The 18665-nt window shown below is 41.4% G+C and overlaps 1 protein-coding gene across 1 annotated transcript; it reads right to left on the bottom strand.

Annotated features, from left to right (window-relative positions):
- Window positions 1-10855: 10855 nt before the first annotated feature.
- LOC114659744 (tumor necrosis factor receptor superfamily member 6B-like) lies at window positions 10856-17739 on the bottom strand. The gene is made up of 4 exons (XM_028812381.2): window positions 17651-17739; window positions 17148-17526; window positions 14906-15112; window positions 10856-11331 (listed from the first exon to the last, which is right to left on the bottom strand). Exons 1-4 carry the CDS (start codon window positions 17657-17659, stop codon window positions 11012-11014), a joined length of 915 nt encoding a protein of 304 aa, XP_028668214.2. The 5' UTR covers window positions 17660-17739; the 3' UTR covers window positions 10856-11011.
- Between the last annotated feature and the right edge of the window lie 926 nt (window positions 17740-18665).

The following is an 18665-nucleotide window of genomic DNA, read 5'->3' as shown; positions in this document are numbered from 1 at the left end:
CTTTTTGCGGGGTCTCTTCCATCAGTCTTCTCTTCAGGAGGTGACATGCATGTTCAGTTGGGTTAAGATAATATTATGATTAATACTTTGCATTTATATAGTGCTTTTCTCACTACTCAAAGCACTCAGCAATTGTAGGTTAAGGGCCTTGCTCAAGGGCCCAACAGAGCAGAGTCCCTATTGACATATACAGGATTCAAACCGGCAACCTTCCGATTGCCAGTGCAGATCCCTAGCCTCAGAGCCACCACTCCGATCTGCGGATTGACTTGGCCAGTCCAAAACCATCCATTTTTTTTGTCCCCCCGATGAAGTCCTTTGTTGAGGTGGCAGCGTATGTTGGATCATGGTCTCTGAGTCTAATTTATTTTCTCGTAGGGAAAGTATTGTAAACGTCCAAAAATTAGACTTTGAGATTTTGACGAATCTCAACGTTTTAGACTTTCCTGAGTGCAATTTACTTTCTTGAAGGGGAAAGTATTGTAATTGTCCAAAAATTTGATTTCGAGATTTTGACGAATCTCTACACTTTAGACCTTCCTGAGTCTAATTTACTTTCTCGTAGGGAAAGTATTGCAATCGTCCAAAAATTTGATGTCGAGATTTTGATGAATCTCTAACGTTTTAGACCTTCCTGAGTCTAATTTACCTCCTCGTAGGAAAGTATTGTAATTGTCCAAAAATTTGATTTTGAGATTTTGACGAATCTCGACGTTTTAGACTTTCCTGAGTCTAATTTACTTTCTTGAAGGGGAAAGTATTGTAATTGTCCAAAAATTCAATTTCGAGACTTTGACGAATCTCGACGTTTTAGACCTCTCTGAGTCTAATTTACTTTCTTGTAGGGAAAGTATTGTAAACGTCCAAAAATTATATTTTCGAGATTTTGACGAATCTCAATGTTTTAGACCTTCCTGAGTCTAATTTACTTTCTCGTAGGGAAAGTATTGTAAACGTCCAAAAATTAGATTTTCGAGATTTTGACGAATCTCGATGTTTTAGACCTTCCTGAGTCTAATTTACTTTCTCGTAGGGAAAGTATTGTAATCATCCAAACATTTGATGTCGAGATTTTGATGAATCTATACATTTTAGACCTCCCTGAGTCCAATTTACTTTCTCGTAGGGAAAGTATTGTAATCGTCCAAAAAAATTGATTTTAATGAATCTTGACGTTTTAGACCTCCCTGAGTCCGAAAATGCCATTTTTGGAATTATGTCTGTGTTAGTGTGTCAATCTGTGTGTGTATGTAAACACAATAACTTGAATACACTTTCACTTAAGTCAACTGTACAAGTATTAGGTACAAAACGTTGATTTCTATCAACTTTTGGGCTATTTCCGCTAACCGGAAGTGGTACTTTACCTTTAATTCGTGCAGCTGCAGAGTCTGATTTGTTCAACTTTACTTTTATGATAATTGTTCAATATATTATTAATTTGATTTGATTTGTTGTTGATGGTTTTTTAATATACATAATATAAAAATATGATCATTGTCTTGTGGTTTGCTCCTCAAATATCCATCCCCCATATCTGAGTATATGAGAACGTCTAGGGGAGACCACTCCCGATTTTTATATTTTTGTTAATGGTTTTTGTTTGTTTTCTTTCCTTATATATATGCATTGCTTTTCTTTATGTAGATCTTCATGCATTTCGTGTCCAGGCAGCACGTTTTATTTAACATGCCACTGACAATGACAGCATTCAAGAGTTCTACATTTGTAAACATGGATTTTGTACTCTTAATGGATTACCAAGTTTTACATGAAATAATTTATTAAATGACTGAAAATAATGGCTTTCAGGCCAGCTGTCGAACGCTTTCCACTAGGATGGAGTGGTGGCTCTGAGGCTAAGGATTTCCGCTGGTATCCGGAAGTTTGTCAGTTTGAATTCCCGTTTCTGCCAAAATTGATCCTACTCTGCTGGGCCCTTGAGTATGGCCCTTAACCTGCACTCCTCCAGGGGCTGCTATACAATGGCTAACCCAAGGAGTATGCGAAAACTAACAAATTCTTAATATAAGAAATTTTATAATACAAAAATAAAGAACAAGAACAACAAAATATAACACTTTACAAAAAGCACTTCTTTATTCAGAGTTGTGGGACTATGGGACAAACTACCAAGATATGGAGTTAAACCGCTGAAAGCCTTTAAGAAGAATCTGGATGAGATGTTGGGACAGCTGAGCTATTATCTAAACAAACGGGCTGGACGGACTGAAGGGTCTCCTCTCGACTGTCAGATTTCTTATGTCGTAATATAACAGCCTTCTTATAAATGTGTCCACTTTATAGAACAGCAAAGTGTTTTGTTTTTTTTTTAATTTTAGTTTTCACATTTATAAACTTAACACTGTCATCTTTTTGTGTAGAAGAGAAGCCTGGATGGTAACTAACAAAGTGTTTAAAAGTGAAAGTCAGCTGGCATATTTTTCCTCCTCTTCTGTGAAATGAGAAAACAAAAAATAGGAGTAGAATGATGGGAAAAAAATAGAGTTGTGATGACATTGTCGTATTTAGTGTTTTCTGTTCTGTAGAAAAAGTGTTGTGTGAATAAAATGTATGCAAATCCCCTTAAATGTGCCCTTTAATCACGATGTCTGAATTGTCTGATTTGTAATTTTCAACTGTGGAGCAGAGGGGGAAATCTACAAAAAAAAGAATGGGTCTTTGTCCCATAGATTCTGGAGGGCACTGTACAGGTGCATCTCAATAAATTAGAATATCATCGAAAACTTAATTTATTTCAGTAATTCAATTCAAAAAGTGAAACTCCTATATTATATAGATTCTTGTGACATATTTCAAGCATTTATTTGTTTTCATTTTGATGATTATGGCTTGTAGCTAATGAGAACCTAAAATTCAGTACAGTGGTACCTCAGGTCACGACCATAATTCGTTCCAAAACTCTGGTCACGACACGAACGTAATTTCCCCATAAGATAATATGTAAATACAATTAATCCGTTCCAGACCGTACAAACTGTATGTACATATATATATATATATATATATATATATTTTTTTTTAAGCACAAAAATAGTTAATTATACCATCGAATGCACAGTGTAATAGTAAACTAAATGTAAAAACAATGAATAACACTGAGAACACCTTGAACAGAGAAAACTAACTAACTGTAAACACTTTTTTATGAGTTTTAAGCACAGGGGAAAAAAAATTAAATGCCACATCTCTTGCAAAACTTCTCACCCCATCCTCTACTGGCTTTAAATTCCTCACCTTCGCCACTCGAAGAAGGATTTTTTTTTCAGCAAATCGCTATAAATCTTCCTGGCTTTCTCGCATACGATCGACTTGCTTACGCTATCCCCTGCAAGTTGCTTCTCTTTCTACTACCCTAGCAACAGTTTTTCCACCTCTTCCAGCACTTGAGGCTTCTGCTTGGTTAACATTATAACTCCTTTTGCAACATCAGCTGCTTTGTTAGGCCCTGTATACGCAAACAAAAGAAAATGGGAAACGGAGAATTGGAAATCATTGGTGCGTATGTTCGCGCGTAGGGATAATGGCCACCAGTGTTTTTGTTTGCCACCAGAGCGTGTGGTTGTGAACAGATGCAAAATTTTGGCAAACTTTTTGTTCGTAACCCGATTTGTACGTGTTTGGAAACGTTCGTGACCAGAGGTTCTACTGTATCTCAGAAAATTAGAATATTGTGAAAACGTTCAATATTGTAGACTCCTGGTGTCCCACTCCACTCAGCTAATTAACCCAAAAACTGAGCTTTTAAATGGTCTCTCAGTCTGGTTCAGTAGGCCACACAATCAAACTGCTGACTTGTTAGTTGTCCAGAAGACAGTAATTGAGACCCTCCACAAGGAGGGGAAGCCACAAAAGGCCATTGCTAAAGAAACTGGCTGTTCACAGAGTGCTGTATCCAAGCAGATTAATGGAAAGTTGAGTGGAAGGAAAAAATGGGGCAGAAAAAGGTGCATAAGCAACAGGGGGAACAGCAGCCTTGAGTAGATTGTGAAGCACAGCCCATTGAAGAATTTGGGGGAGATTCACAAGGGGTGGACTGCGGCTGGAGTCAATGCCACCACACACAGACATATCCAGGACGTGGGCTGCAACTGTCACAGCATTCCTTGTGTCAAGCCACTCCTGAACCAGAGACGACATCAGAAGCGTCTTACCTGGGCTAAGGAGAAAACGGACTGGACTGTTGCTCAGTGGTCCAAAGTCCTCTTTTCAGATGAAAGTCAATTTTGCATTTCATTTGGAAATCGCAGGCCCCAGAGTCTGGAGGAAGAGCAGAGAGGCACAGAATCCAAGTTGCTTGAGGTCAAGTGTGAAGTTTCTACAGTCTGCGATGATTTGGGGGAGACATGTCATCTGCTGGTGTTGGTCCACTGTGTTGTATCAAATCCAAAGTCCGTGCAGCCGTCTACCAGGACATTTTAGAGCACTTAATGCTTCCCTCTGCTGACAAGCTGCATGGAGATGCTGATTTCATTTTCCAGCAGGACTTGGCACCTGCCCACACTGCCAAAAGTACAAATACCTGGTTTAATGACCATGGTATGTATCACTGTGCTTGATTGGCCAGCAAACTTGCCTGACCTAAACCCCATAGAGAATCTATGAGGAAGAGGAAGATGAGAGATACCAGAGTCAATAATGCAGACGATCTGAAGGCTGCTATCAAAGCATCTTGGTCTTCTATAACACCTCAGCAGTGCCACAGGCTGATCGCCTCCATGCCACGCAGCATTGATGCAGTCATTCATGCAAAAGGAGTCCCGATCGAGTATTGAGTGCGTACATGAGTGCGACTTTTCAGTAGGCCAACATTTCTGTATTAAAAAATCTTTTTTTTTTATTGATCTTATGTAATATTCTAATTTTCTGAGATACTAAATTTTGAGTTTTCATTACCTGTGGGCCATAATCGGCAAAATGAAAAGAAATAAATGCTTGAAATATATCACTCTGTGTGTAATGAGTCTATATAATATAGGAGTTTCACTCTTTTCGATGCTGTTCTGATTTATTGAGATACACCTGTATGTGTCATGTCCCACCAGAGTGACTGTCCTCAGCGTGTGCTCTTTGTGCCTTTCTTTCCCATGTCATGGAAATGTGCTGAAGGTATCCAACTTGTCCTGTTCCCCAAGCAAAGTGAGCCAGCAGGCTCTGAAGATGAAGCGAAGCAGATAATAATTTTTAACTGTGGCAGGTAAATGTCACGTGAAAGTGAAAAAAAAAAGCAGATCTCGGGTTGACAAAAACGACAAATTCATATGCTGTGATGGCTTTTTATGTTAAGTGGGCCGTAGCATTTCCTTCAGAACGTCAGTCTCACATATCCTGTATGCGACATTTTCGTGCGAAGCAAGTGAGGGATGACTATGCATTGACTGTACTGATACGCTTTTGGCTTTATAAAGAAATTCAAGTTTGTAGCCAAGAGACTTTAATTCAATATGCCCCACCTTTGGTTTATTGTGCCCACCTTGTTGGTTTTGGTGTTTCCTTATTTGATTGCCTTATTGCGCCACTGATCGGCCCAGACTCTTTTGAAGGTATATGATATCAGCACGCTAAAATGAGCACAAGGCTGTCTACCTCTGACCTAATTATTTCTTGGAACCTCACAGCGCTGGTGTGTTAATTGCACAAGACTGCGATTGTTAATGGCTCAGCATTGTCTTACTCAACAGCTGTACAGTCGTGGCCAGATGTTTTGAGAATGACACAAATACTCATTTTCACAAAATTTGCGGCCTCAGTTTTTATGAAGGCAATTTGCATCTACTCCAGAATGTTCTAAAGTGTGATATGATGAATTGCAATTAATTGCAAAGTCCCTCTTTGCCATGAAAATGAATTTAATCTCATAAAACCCATTTCAACTGCTGTTGTGAAGAAGGCTTCAGGGCGCCCAATAAGGTCCAGCTAGCGGCAGGACCGTCTCCTAAAGTTGATTCAGCTGCGGGACCGGGGCACCCAGGGCCATCTTAACAGCATCATAGACCCCTGGGCAAAGTAGTGCGCTGGTGCCCCTGTTTTGATAACAAAACAGAAACATACATAGGCATCAGAAACATTGTGGGCCCCCGGCGAGTGCCCATACATTAAGACGGCCCTGGGGGCACCACCAGTGCAAAGCTTGCTCAGGAATGGCAGCAGGCAGGTGTGAGTGAGGAGAAGACTTTTGCCGGACAGCCTGGTGGGTGTCAAGAAAGGCAGCAAAGAAGAGAAGAAAATCATCAAGGACAGACTGATATTCTGGGATTGGACTGCTGGGGGAAAAGTCATTTTCTCTTATGAATCCCATTTCTGATTTTTTGTGGCATTCAGAAAACAGAAAAGATGAGCGGCGCTACCATCAGTCCTGTGTCAGGCCAACAGTAAAGCATCCTGTGACCTTTCATGTCGGCCAAGGCAGTGGGCTCACTCACAATTTTGCCTAAGAACACAGCCATGAATAAAGAACGGGACCAAAACATCCACCCAGCGCAACTTCTCCCAACCATCCAAGAACAGTTTGGTGACCAATATGATGGAGCACCCGGGCCATAAGGCAAAAGTGGGAACTAAGTGGCTCGAGGAACAAAACATCGAAATTTGGGGTCCATGGCCAGGAAACTCCAAAGACCTCAATCCCATTGAGAAGGCGGGTGGACAAACAAAAACCCATCAATTCGGGCAAACTCCATGCATTGATTCTGCAAGAGTGGGCTGCCGTCAGTCAGGATTTGGCCCAAAAGTTGATGGACAGCATGAAAGGATGAATTGCAGAGGTCTTGAAAAAGAAAGAAGGGACAACACTGCAAGTATGGACTCTGCGCATAAACTTAATGCAATTGTCAATAAAAACCTTTGAAACGTCTGAAATGCTTGTAAATCTACTTCAGTACACCATAGAATCTTCTGACAAAATGATCTGAAAACACTGAAGCAGCAAACTTTGTGAAAACCAACACTTGTGTCACTCTCAAAACTTTTGGCCACGACTGTACCTTTTGAGGCTGCTGCCTTCGCATTAAGGAGATCGCAGGTTCGCGTCCCCGGGTCCTCCCTGCGTGGCGAGTGCTCCGAATAGTGAGAAAAGTGTGATATAGGAAGTCCGACAATTAGATAGATAGATAGATACTTTATTAATCCCAAGGGGAAATTCACATACTCCAGCAGCAGCATACTGATAAAGTAGGGAATGAGTCTACATAAAAGAAAGTGGTAGGAGTGAAAAGGTAGAAAGGTAAAGTCGTACACAGAGCTGCTGGAAAGGCTGCCACGAGCTGATGTTGGCAGCACTGTACAAACCGCTCGGTAAGGTTTCATAGCTGTTTTGTCTTGGTAGAGTAATGTATTGTTCTACTTTCCCCTTTTGTATTATTAATATGTAGCCTGTGTCAGAATGCCTCTAATCTCACAGACTTATCACTGTTTATAAGGTGTTGTAGCATATAACTCCCCACCTTCCCTTCTACATCTATAACCTCAGGCAATTAGGTGTAGTAAAAGACAAGCAGGAGTTAAGTTACAATTTAAACAATGTATTATTGATAATATTCATAAATAATAACAATATGCAAAGTACATTTGAATACTGGCAACCATACAACCTGATAAATGGTGATGTGTAGTTCAGGTGACACACAGACTGTCTCTAGTTAAGGCATCACTTGTGGTCAGCTTTCTTCAGAACAGGCCGCATTGCCCGTCTCAATATGGCTGCCAAGTTGTGCTCTTCATTGTGTTGTCTTTTTCAGTTCATGGTGTGAGATGCTCCTTCATCAGATGATAGTAAGAGAGTGAGGGAGTGAGCAAATTTATGGACGTTCTGTCCAAACCTTAGAGCCAATAGGACGTCGTGGTACTTAAAGGCTTCTGATGTAAGCCAGTTCCAAACAGCCATACTTCAGACCAATGAGGCAAAGAACATCTTGACACCTGCCATTCCCCAAAACCATATGTTAAGGTAAAGTTTGGCAGTTAGGCAGCCTGGCTTTCTTGAGGGGGGTAGAGAGAGACTTTAGCAGAGAAACATTTGTTTCAAGCATTTCCCCCAACTCTGTCGTAAAATTCACTTTCCTGACTTAGTTTTGCCTAAGTTACAAATAAAGACATAGAAAATATTTAGCAACTTATATGCAAAATCTCACATCGCGACATACCACTGAGTGGCATTCATTATTATCGTTGCATGTTCTTGTGTGCTGTCGCAAGCAAAGAAACCAACACCCGCTTACACAGTGCTGTCTGAGAGGGAGTTTTTAGCTGATAGACAAATAACGGTATTAGAACAGCCTCCCTACTCATCTGATCAGGCTCCCAGTGATTTTTTTCTTTACATGAAGATAAAGGAAATATTGAAAGGAAGCCATTTTGATGACATTCAGGACATAAAGTGTAATATGACGACAGCTCTGACTGCCATTCCAGAAGAAATTGCTCTGAAGGGTGGACTAGGCGCTGGTGTCGGTGTGTAGCTTCGAAGGAGACCGTGCTGATATTCAGCAATGAGGTAAATAGCACTTTTCCTAGGATGAGTTTGCAAACTTAATTGTCACACCTCGTACGTCACCATTCATTTCCCTAAATCTGAAAACAAGCCTGAAGCCGGTGAACATTTTCTTCTATTTTATAAATACTAGGGGGCTTTGCCCCCTGCTCACTTCGCTCTCCAACCCCTGTGCCTGCGTTACGCGTGGGCCTCTTTGCTGTCCTGCTGCTCACGTATGGGGATGCGGATGTACAATTTACTAACTATTTTACATTACAGCGAGTAATTAACCATATTAAAAATAGTAAAACGGAATAATTTGCAAGTAAATTATGTTTCATGTTGCGTTAGAGGTATTTGTTGCGTAATATGATTTCATTCTGTTTGGCTTTGAAATTAACATGCAAATACTTTTTAAACTTACACTTTTACTGTAAAACTTCAGTAAAAACTATTTTTTGAATTAAATTTTCATCCTTGAATTTTGATTCTGTGTCTGGACTTTCATCGTGACAATGCAACGTATAACTGACCGTGATTGGATTTTGTTCTATTAAATAAAACGACTTTTTCGAACGTTTGGCTCTGAGATTTGTTAATTGTCTTTGCAATTCTAATGGGAAACTGTAAACATTTAAATACAAATGGCATATCCAGATCTCCTTTGGTATCTAATGTTATCCCCTGAAGATGTACTACATTACCTTTCTTGGATACGTCCTTCTTTCAACAGTAATTTGGCCCATGGAAGACCAGACGGTGTTAACGGTTGTAGATATTCATGATATTATAAGTTGATATTTTCATCTTCCGCACCATCACCACCAACTGGTTCAGATAAGTCTATTGATACGCATTTAACCAATTTGCCGTGTGACCGATCAACATTTTTGGCGTCAATTCATTTGACTTCATCATTTCTCTGTGCTAGGATTGCAGTGTACTCATTTTTTCTCTTGATAACCCTTTGTGATGAAATTTTTCAATAAGATTTGGACATAATACGTCTTCTTTAATTGGGAACATAAAGTGAGGAAAACTTTAAAATTTATAAGAGCTGAGAGAGCAGGAACTGTGTCTGACAAAAGCATTCACACGAATGAGAGGTGAGAGTACCGTGTGCGTCTAGAGAGGTGTATGCGCAAAATTATTTGGCACTACCTGTGCTACCTGTCTAAGTAGTCTAAGTAGTCAACGTAGACCTTGGCATCTTCAGTGTTAACATTTGCAGTGTATCATCTATTGGAATGTATTTTCTAATGCATGTAGTAATAAAATGCATTGTATTTGTCATTCCAACAGATGGCACCTCAAAAACATTTATAGTAAGAAAATGCATTATATTTGTCATTTTCACATGTGGCACATCACAAACATAGTAATAAAATGCAATGTATTTATCATTCGAACAGATGGTGCATTACAAACATTTATAGAAAAGCAATGCAGTATACTGGTCATTCCAACAGATAACGTATCACAAACATTTGTAATAATAAAATGCAGAGTATTTATCATTCCAGCAGATGGCATATCACAAAACATTTATAGCAATGAAATGCATTCCAGTTGTTATTGCAACAGATAGTAAATCACAAACGTTTATATTAACAAAATGCATTGTATTTGTCATTCCAACAGCTGGCACATCACAAACACTAGAACTGCTTTTCACAAATCCCACACCAAATGGCATATAACAGAGACCTAGCAAATGGACAGAGACATAGATACACAAACAGACACTTGTCCTTTTATTAAGGTGGAATGGCAAGTTGGCCATTGGAAGCTCCATGACATTTACTTTAATGATGCCTTTAACCTTATAATTTGACAATTGATGACATTTCTTTTGGTTTTGCAGTTGGAGCACAGGCAGGTCATGTGACTTGCTTATGGTCACACAGTGTCAGGATTTGAACCCACAACCCCAGGGTTTGAAGTCCAAAGCCTTAACCGCTCCACCACACTGCCTGCCTGTGACTACACACATCCGCGTGCAGTGGTCTCAACGGTTGGGACAATGCACCAGCTGCGGTTTGAACATCTTCCACATCCCCTTTGCAGCCCTGATCTACCACCATGTGACTATCACATTTTGGTCCACTTTAAGGGGCTCTATACGGTCGCAGGTGGCGCAGACCTGGATTGGCAAGCAGCTGCAGAGCTTCTTCTCCCAAAGAATGAAGGCGTCAGTGGAATGCTGCAAGAAGCGCATTGGCCTGCAGGGAGACGACGCGGAGATGTGATAGAACTGTTATGGCCATCTGCTCACAGGGCGACTTGCCTTTACTTTTTGATTCTTCCTCGTACATTTGAACTTAGCTCTTTGTAGGCATTTGCCTTTTCAGTTATCTGTCCCTATTTTGTTTTTTTGCATTTTTGAAGTAGATGTCCTGCCAATTCTCTTACTAGTCATACATGCTGATACATTTCTAATATTATATAGCTTTGTACTTGGCATTTAAGCTTATTTGTCTTCTGTGAAATCCAGAAAGTATGTGCTTTTGTTTCAGGAGGCTACCAGGACTGGAATGATTTTTCGATATTTAAGTATTTAGAAGTCAAAAAGCGCTCCTCCAGCTGTTTTTTCAGTTGGTGTAACCTCGATCTCTCCAGAATCTTAAGAATCACCTCGATAAATTTTTCGGTACTGACGTTTTCTTTTACAGAAGACAGCAGCTGCCTGGTGTGCTCTTCACTGTGGTGCTCTTTAAAGCTGACGTTTGTCTTAATGGACGTTCTCACTGCCGTCACAAATCGGTTCCATTTTCTTTTCAGGAATCGCTCAGAGTGGTGCAGAAGAAAGCTGATCACTGCATCATTGCATTCTTGGTTTTCTAAAATAAAAAAGTAGTGCATCGTTAACACAACCTTCTCAAAGTACTTGATAGAATTCATTGTCACCAGAGGCCCAAGCCTAACCCTAATGCCTCAGGTGGGTGATGCCAGTCCCTCCAAGACCCCCACTCTTTACTCATAATGTCAGTCAGTCTGCTCCGAAGTTGACCTGTGGGGAACGTGCAAAACTCAACATAGATAACAGCAGGGTGCAAGGTGGCATGAGGTATTTGAGTCGCAATTTGGCAAAATTGAACGAGGTACATGCCCGACTTTATCATGGGTTCCAGTCTGTGCCGTTGTTTGTAGGTCATTTATTAGTTTGTGCTCCTGTTCTATGATATGAAAAGAATAAAGCGTCTGTGAATGAGTTGTAGAGATGTGCGTTCTCACGGGTTTTAGACCGAGTGTGTGTGTGTGTGTGTGTGTATCGTTTACCTGTGAAACAGATGGCACCAGGATGCACAATGGGAAGACGGCAAGTTGGCATAGGCAGTGTGATGCTCTGGGCAATGTTCTGGTACAAAACCTTGGATCCTGATGTTCATGTGGATGTTACTTTGACATGTACCACCTCCCTAAAGACTGCTGTAGACCACGTCAACACCTTCAATTAAACGGTATTCCATGATGGCACTGGAAGGACAGCCAATGAACCAGTGAAAGGGTTATGGGTGACCAAGGCACACTGATGTGGGAGTGGAACTCAGGCTAGCCCATCTGGTCTGATCCCTCCGAAGAGCTCCTGTAGCACACATTGCTGAACAACTTAATGCTGGCCATGAGAGAAAGGTGTCAGGACGCCGCCATCCAGTCAGAGCACCCATGCCGACTGCTCTCCACTTATGAAAGTGCCTACAATGGGCATATGAGCATCAGAACTGGACCATGGAAACAAAGGAAGAAGGTGGCTTGGTCTGATGAATCACGTGGACGGGCCGGGTACGGGTGTGTCATTCACTTGGGGACGAGATGGCGGCAGGATGCACTATGGGAAGAAGGCAAGCTAGCAGAGGCAGTGTGTGATGCTCTGGGTAATGTTCTCCTGGGAAACCTTGGGGTCTTGTCTTTTCATGTAGATGTTACTTTGACACGTACCACCTACCTAAAGACCGCTGTAGACCACGTAAACCCCTTCATGGAAACGTTATTCCGTGACGGCAGTGGCCTCTTTCAGCAGAGTAACGCGCCCTGTCACACTGCAAAACTTGTTCAGCAATGGTGTGAGGGACATGACAAAAAGTTTTTAAGGTGCTGACTTGGCCTGCAGACTCTCCACATCTCAGTCCAGTCAAGCATCTGAGGAATATGCTGGAAAAGCAAGTCCGGTCCATGGAACCCCACCTTGCAACTTACAGGACCTGCTGCTAATGTCTTGGTACAGACACCACAGGGGACCTCGAGGTCTAATGGAGTCTCATGCCTTGGCAAATCAGAGCTGTTTTGGTGGCACTATGGAGACCAACACAATATTAGGCAGGTGCTTTTAATATGGTTGCTGATCCTCGTATTCTGCACAAGTACAAGCCAAAGAGAAAGTTTTACAGATAAACTTTATAAATGTTAAAATGAAAATTCAGACTTGAGCGTCAGTAGACATTGCACCCTCTGAACCAAGTTAGCCGAACTCTTCTAGAACAATTAATTATTTACTGCACGGATGCTGATCTTTCTGATCATAAAACAGGTCATTATGATAGCAATTGATGAGAAGATTTCATAATGAATTGCAGAATCATGGCATTTGAGGGGTCCTGTAGTGCACGATTTGGCTCAAAAAATGAATCCGCACATCATCTTCTCATAACTGGCTTCAGTTTCGAGTTTGGGATTTTTCTGTCCAGCCGTTTTAGCTTTAGGCCGTCCTTAAGAAACTGTGACACAGACAGACAGACACACACCCATCATTGAGATGTTGATGTTTTTGGTATCAGGGGACCCTAAAATGTTGAGATCCGGAGATCGAAATTTTTGAGGCCCCCCGACCGATGATAGGTTATGGTGGGGGTGGGCACAAATCAATAAAAATTTGTAATAAAAAAATAAATATAATGAGTGGTCATTGGGATTATGTTTAAAAATAAAACTTGTTTGGTTTTACTGGCATTTCTCTTACGTGGTCAGTCGGGTTTAACACTTTTGACCACCTCTTAGGGCCAGTGGAGCAAACAGCTATGCACAGGCTGTAGGTGCCGGATTTTTTTTTTTGTTAACTAGGGGGCTTCGCTCGCCAACCCCCCTGCCTGTGCTACGGCCAGCAACTTCGCGTCTTTGCCACATGCGTATGTGGATTTCACTTTCACCAAACAACAAAACTTTTAATTCTCGTGGATACGCCTCTTCAGTGGGCAGAAACACTACTTTTCCCCGATGGCAACATGAATTAGACGATCTACAAGTCTCTGACTTAAAGTTTAAAGCCAAACAATATATTCGATCTCTTTTCGCTGTTCTGTTATTTCACCGGGTAATAATTTCCGTTTGTTTGCGCTAATGCGATCTTTACTATCATCTTTTTGAGACTTTAGAATTTTCGTACTTCCATTATCTCTAACCTGTGGTGGGTTGGCACTCTGCCCGGGATTGGTTCCTGCCTTGTGCCCTGTGTTGGCTGGGATTGGCTCCAGCAGACCCCCGTGACCCTGTGTTCGGATTCAGCGGGTTGGAAAATGGATGGATGGATTTTCTCTAACCTGCTCTGCATGTGTATCATGCCAAAGTTTTTGAATTCTTTACGACGTTCTACTTTGTCATCTACTCTTTGTCTTTTATTTCCATCCCCAGCTGTGGTTAAATCTCTTGGCACAAAGTCTCGTCTCGCGGGACGTGAAAGTGTCTCTCTGAAAAAGTCACGTCTCAACTCTCTTCAAGATTTTTTTATTATAATAGAGAGATATGCATAATTTTCTCCCAAGATATTGGAAAACTATTCTTAAAAATGTATGAGGAGTATTTAAAAGGCGGCCTAGAATATCATTATACTGTTGTCTGCACTTTTCCCTACTGTGACAATTTAAAAATTAAGGAAGATAAACTTATAAACTATTAACGTTCCAGCTCTTCTTTAAAGCCAAGTAGTCTTTCTAATAATGTAAAAGTATTTTGATATTTTTTTAGATAAGTCCTGCTATTTTACCTTGTTCATTTATACTGTGCAATCTTCTTATATATAAATGTCTATGCGTGGAAGTTTGTCTGTCTGTCAGGCCCGGAAGTGAGCGATGGAGTCGAGGTAAGGGGCTCTGCCTCCGAGGAAACAGAAACTCGCTTAGCCGCTTATACACAAGAGATGCCAGCACATTAGCAGAACGAAACCTCCGAAGAAGAACAAAGTCGCTTAGCCACTAACATCAGCAACACGGTATCCCCTTTTACTTTTCCTCCTGCTGCTAATACACAAGTGAGGTGAACACCTTGGCAAAACGAATCCTCCTAGGAGAGAGACGCCCAGAGTAGTTCTTTTCAATCACCTGACATCTTTACATTTCCATTTTTTTCAGATGATTTCAATAGTTTCTAGGACCCCGGGCTTTTTACAGCATGGGCTTACACAATTAGTTAAGAAATATTTACCTGGTGAATCTCGAATGAGTCCATTGTACATCTGATATTTCCAGCAAGTTGTGCAGCTTGTGTCATGGTACCTGTCCCCGGGCACGACCACAAGTGCACCTTGTTCTGAACAATTCCGGTGTTTCTGACATGCTTTGGTGCTGGAGGCTTCAGATGAAAAGTATCCCTCCTCGCATGGCGTACATGTTACATCATGGTGGGCTGTCCCTGTTTTTTTTTGGAAAATGAAAACAAAAAACATTTTGAGCCAAAAATGACAAAACCTATACTTTTGCTGGTAGCAAGTCTATCATGATAATAAAATCCACAGCCATGATAACAATGCGCTCACTAAGTTTACATAGTCCTGCACCAAAAAAATAAATAAAAAACAGAAAGTGGTGTACATTTTAGATTTAGAAAAATGCAGTTTTGAACAAAAATAATTTTATTTTAAAATAGGTTTGCTTTATTTTTCCTCCTCAGAATAGATATATAGATAAATAGATAAATGTTAAAGGCACTATATAGTACATAAGATAGATAGTGTCTTTCACATCCATCTATATAGTATATTAGACAGGTGCAAAAGGCACTATATATCAGATAAATAGGTGCTAAAGGCACTATATAGTATAGCAGATATATGAGAAAGACATTATAAAGTATCCCAGACTGATGGATGTGAAAGGCACTATATACTATATCAGATACATAGGTGCAAAAGGCGCTATATAATAGCTAAATAGATATGAAAGGCACTATATACTATATCAGATAGACAGAATTTTATTTGTCCCCAGGGGGAAATTTGGCTTTTTACAAAAGCTCTTTAAATAAATACATACATACATACATACATAGACAGATAAATAAACAAACACACACACACCAGAATGACTAAAAAGGAAGAAAATCTTAAAAGGAATGAAAAGAAAACTTGGGACTTGGCAGTCACGGTCACAGTGAGGCATATCGTTGTATTACTTTAAGTATTTCTTGAGCTAAAAAATGTCAGTCTTCTCCACATTCTTAATGTTACTTGAGGTGGAAACAACTCAAAATCAAGTATATCTTACACATTTTTTTCCAATTAGTATTTGTTTTTCTTTCTTCTTATTCCTTTAAAATAGCCTTGCAATTACATTTAGTGGTTTAGGAAGATGTCCTTTCATTGTCCTGAAGGGAGGAAGTTGCTGTCTAAATGGTTTCTTCCGAAACATGCCAGGTCAGGGTCGGTCTATACAGGGTGGTCCAGATCTAATTATGCAACTGTTCGGCTGGCAACAAAAAGAATTTTAAGTGAAATCTCTACATGCAGGGCAGGTGCTGTGAATTCTCTATGTAATAAACTTAAGTTATAGCGTAATGAAAATTGCATAATTAGATCTGGACCACCCTATACAATGTCTTGACCAAGTAACGGTAAAACAATAGGATGTTTTTATTATTACATCTATTTGCATACATATATTCAGCATATGCATGTCTATAAATATCTCGTTAGTTTAATACATTTTTCGCATAACTATTTTGTCATTTCATTTTTTCAGGGGGCGGCACAGTGGCGCAGTGGGTAGCGCTGCTGCCTTGCAGTTGTGGGACCTGGGTTCGCTTCCTGGGTCCTCCCTGCGTGGAGTTTGCATGTTCTCCCCGTGTCTGCGTGGGTTTCCTCCGGGCGCTCCGGTTTCCTCCCACAGTCCAAAGACATGCAGGTTAGGTGGATTGGCGATTCTAAATTGGCCCTAGTGTGTGCTGGGTGTGTTTGTGTGTGTCCTGCGGTGGGTTGGCACCCTGCCCGGGATTGGTTCCTGCCTTGTGCCCTGTGTTGGCTGGGATTGGCTCCAGCAGACCCCCGTGACCCTGTGTTCGGATTCAGCGGGTTGGAAAATGGATGGATGGATGGATGGATGGATTTTTTCAGGGGCGTCGCTGGCTTCAGCACTTCATGTACTAAGGGCTCAGACCCACCTCTCTGATAAAAAGGATATATTCGTAATAAGGCGGGATTGGTCAACCTTGGGGCTTTCGCGGGGTCGACGAGCACTGTCGGGAAACTGGATCTGGAGGAACAAGGGCCGGGCTTGGCTTGCGAACAGCGAGCTCTAGAAGCCGAAGTGCATTGGACAAGTGGATGGCGTGAGATCAATGGCTCAAGCTCCCGACAGCCACCCAAACGACGAAAACTCTTCCAACCAACACCCACCCCCACCAGCCAGTCACCGTGCACACCCACTAAATATATCATTGTCATATGTCTCACCATTACGCCACACGCCGTAGCCCGCCAGACATTTCGAGTACGCCCGGCACAGTTCGCTGTCCCAGTAGTAGCCTTCTCGGCACTGGCAAGCGCGATTGTGAGTTGGGCTACAGTGCCGGCTCTCCACCTGCAGCTCCGTGCAGAACACGTTGCAGTACAGGCACTCGGACAGGTAGTTCCAGTACTGCGTGTAATGCAGCTCGGGACACGCCGCGCATTCCGTGGGTCGCTCTCGCGTGCAGTGAGTCTTGGTGAAGGTGCCGGGCGGGCAGCGCGTGCACGTGTACACTTCTCCGTTCTCGGGTGATGTCCACTGATAGGTTGGCGGAGTCAGGTGAGCACCGGCGGGCATGAACAGGATCAGAAGACAAAACGGGACCTGCGGAAGAAAAGCAGAATCACTCAGTCATTGGCGTTACTGTTACCGTGGCAACTTCAATCAGTGCACGAAGCGGCGGTTAACGCTTGCCATTTGTTCTCCGTGATCGGTGTGCGCACATTACCTTGGCCATGCCGACTGTCTCTCGATTATTTCTGACATTTGATCTCAACTTTAAATACACACTACACGCGCGTGAGTCATCCAGGGGTTTCCCCACTGAAGGCATTTATTTAAAAGATTAAGCAACACTTTAACAAGAGTCACGTGAGATTTGGCAGGGTTGTATTTCATCTGCTTTTAAACGATTATTGTGAAGTGGGGATTTGGGGAAAAAAATCATTTTTTTAAGTTATTCACTTGCGGGAAACAGAAACCTATCGTAACAGCAACAGATGAAGAGGAACTTGTTGTGTACTGGGTAACAACCTTTCCGCCAACCACACTTAGTTCGTGTCAGCTTAGTTTTTTACATCCATTTTCATTAGAAGACCATGGGGTGCTAGGGATTATTTCGTCAGCATTACTTCGGGGCTGGGCAAAAGGCCAGGCCTTCACAGGGCACAGGGGGGTCCTTTATCCAATCCACCTTAATAAATGATTAAGTGTCGACGTGTCCCGTCTGGATGCTATATCGCTATCATTCTAAACGTTGGCGCATTACAAACATTTTTAGGAAAAAATACATTTGCCATTCCAACAGGTGCCACATCACAAACATTAACTCTGCTTTTACAAATCCCATAGCAAAGGGAATTTTTTTTGTTCTAATCTCTTTATTCAATTCAAAGGGCATATAACAGAGACATATGCATTGCATTTGTCATCCCAACAGATGGGGCATCCCAAGCATTTATAGTAATAAAGTGCATTACATTTATAAATCCATCAGGTGGTACCTCACAAATATTAACACTGCTTTTATGAATCCTATACCAAATGGCATTTAACAGAGACATATGCATTGCATTTGCCATCCCAACAGATGGCACATCCCAATTTTTTTTTTTATTAATAAGTGCATTACATTTGTCATTACAACAGATGGCACATCACATTTATAGTAATAAAGTGCATTACATTGACTATTCCAACAGATGGCGCATCACATACATTAACACTGCTTTTTTTGAATCCCA

The sequence above is a fragment of the Erpetoichthys calabaricus genome, chromosome 10 (assembly GCF_900747795.2).
Source record: "Erpetoichthys calabaricus chromosome 10, fErpCal1.3, whole genome shotgun sequence".
In the NCBI taxonomy this organism is placed as follows: domain Eukaryota; kingdom Metazoa; phylum Chordata; class Cladistia; order Polypteriformes; family Polypteridae; genus Erpetoichthys; species Erpetoichthys calabaricus.
This window is presented reverse-complemented; position numbering and strand designations above follow the sequence as displayed.

What these genes read in the sequence shown, in the direction of transcription:
- LOC114659744 (XM_028812381.2), bottom strand. An exon ending in CTACGGCGTGTGGCGTAATG is followed by an intron (nt 15,113 to 17,147) that starts GTGAGACATATG and finishes AAAAAAAAACAG; the next exon opens with GGACAGCCCACCATGATGTA. An exon ending in ACTCATTCGAGATTCACCAG is followed by an intron (nt 11,332 to 14,905) that starts GTAAATATTTCT and finishes TTTTTATTTTAG; the next exon opens with AAAACCAAGAATGCAATGAT.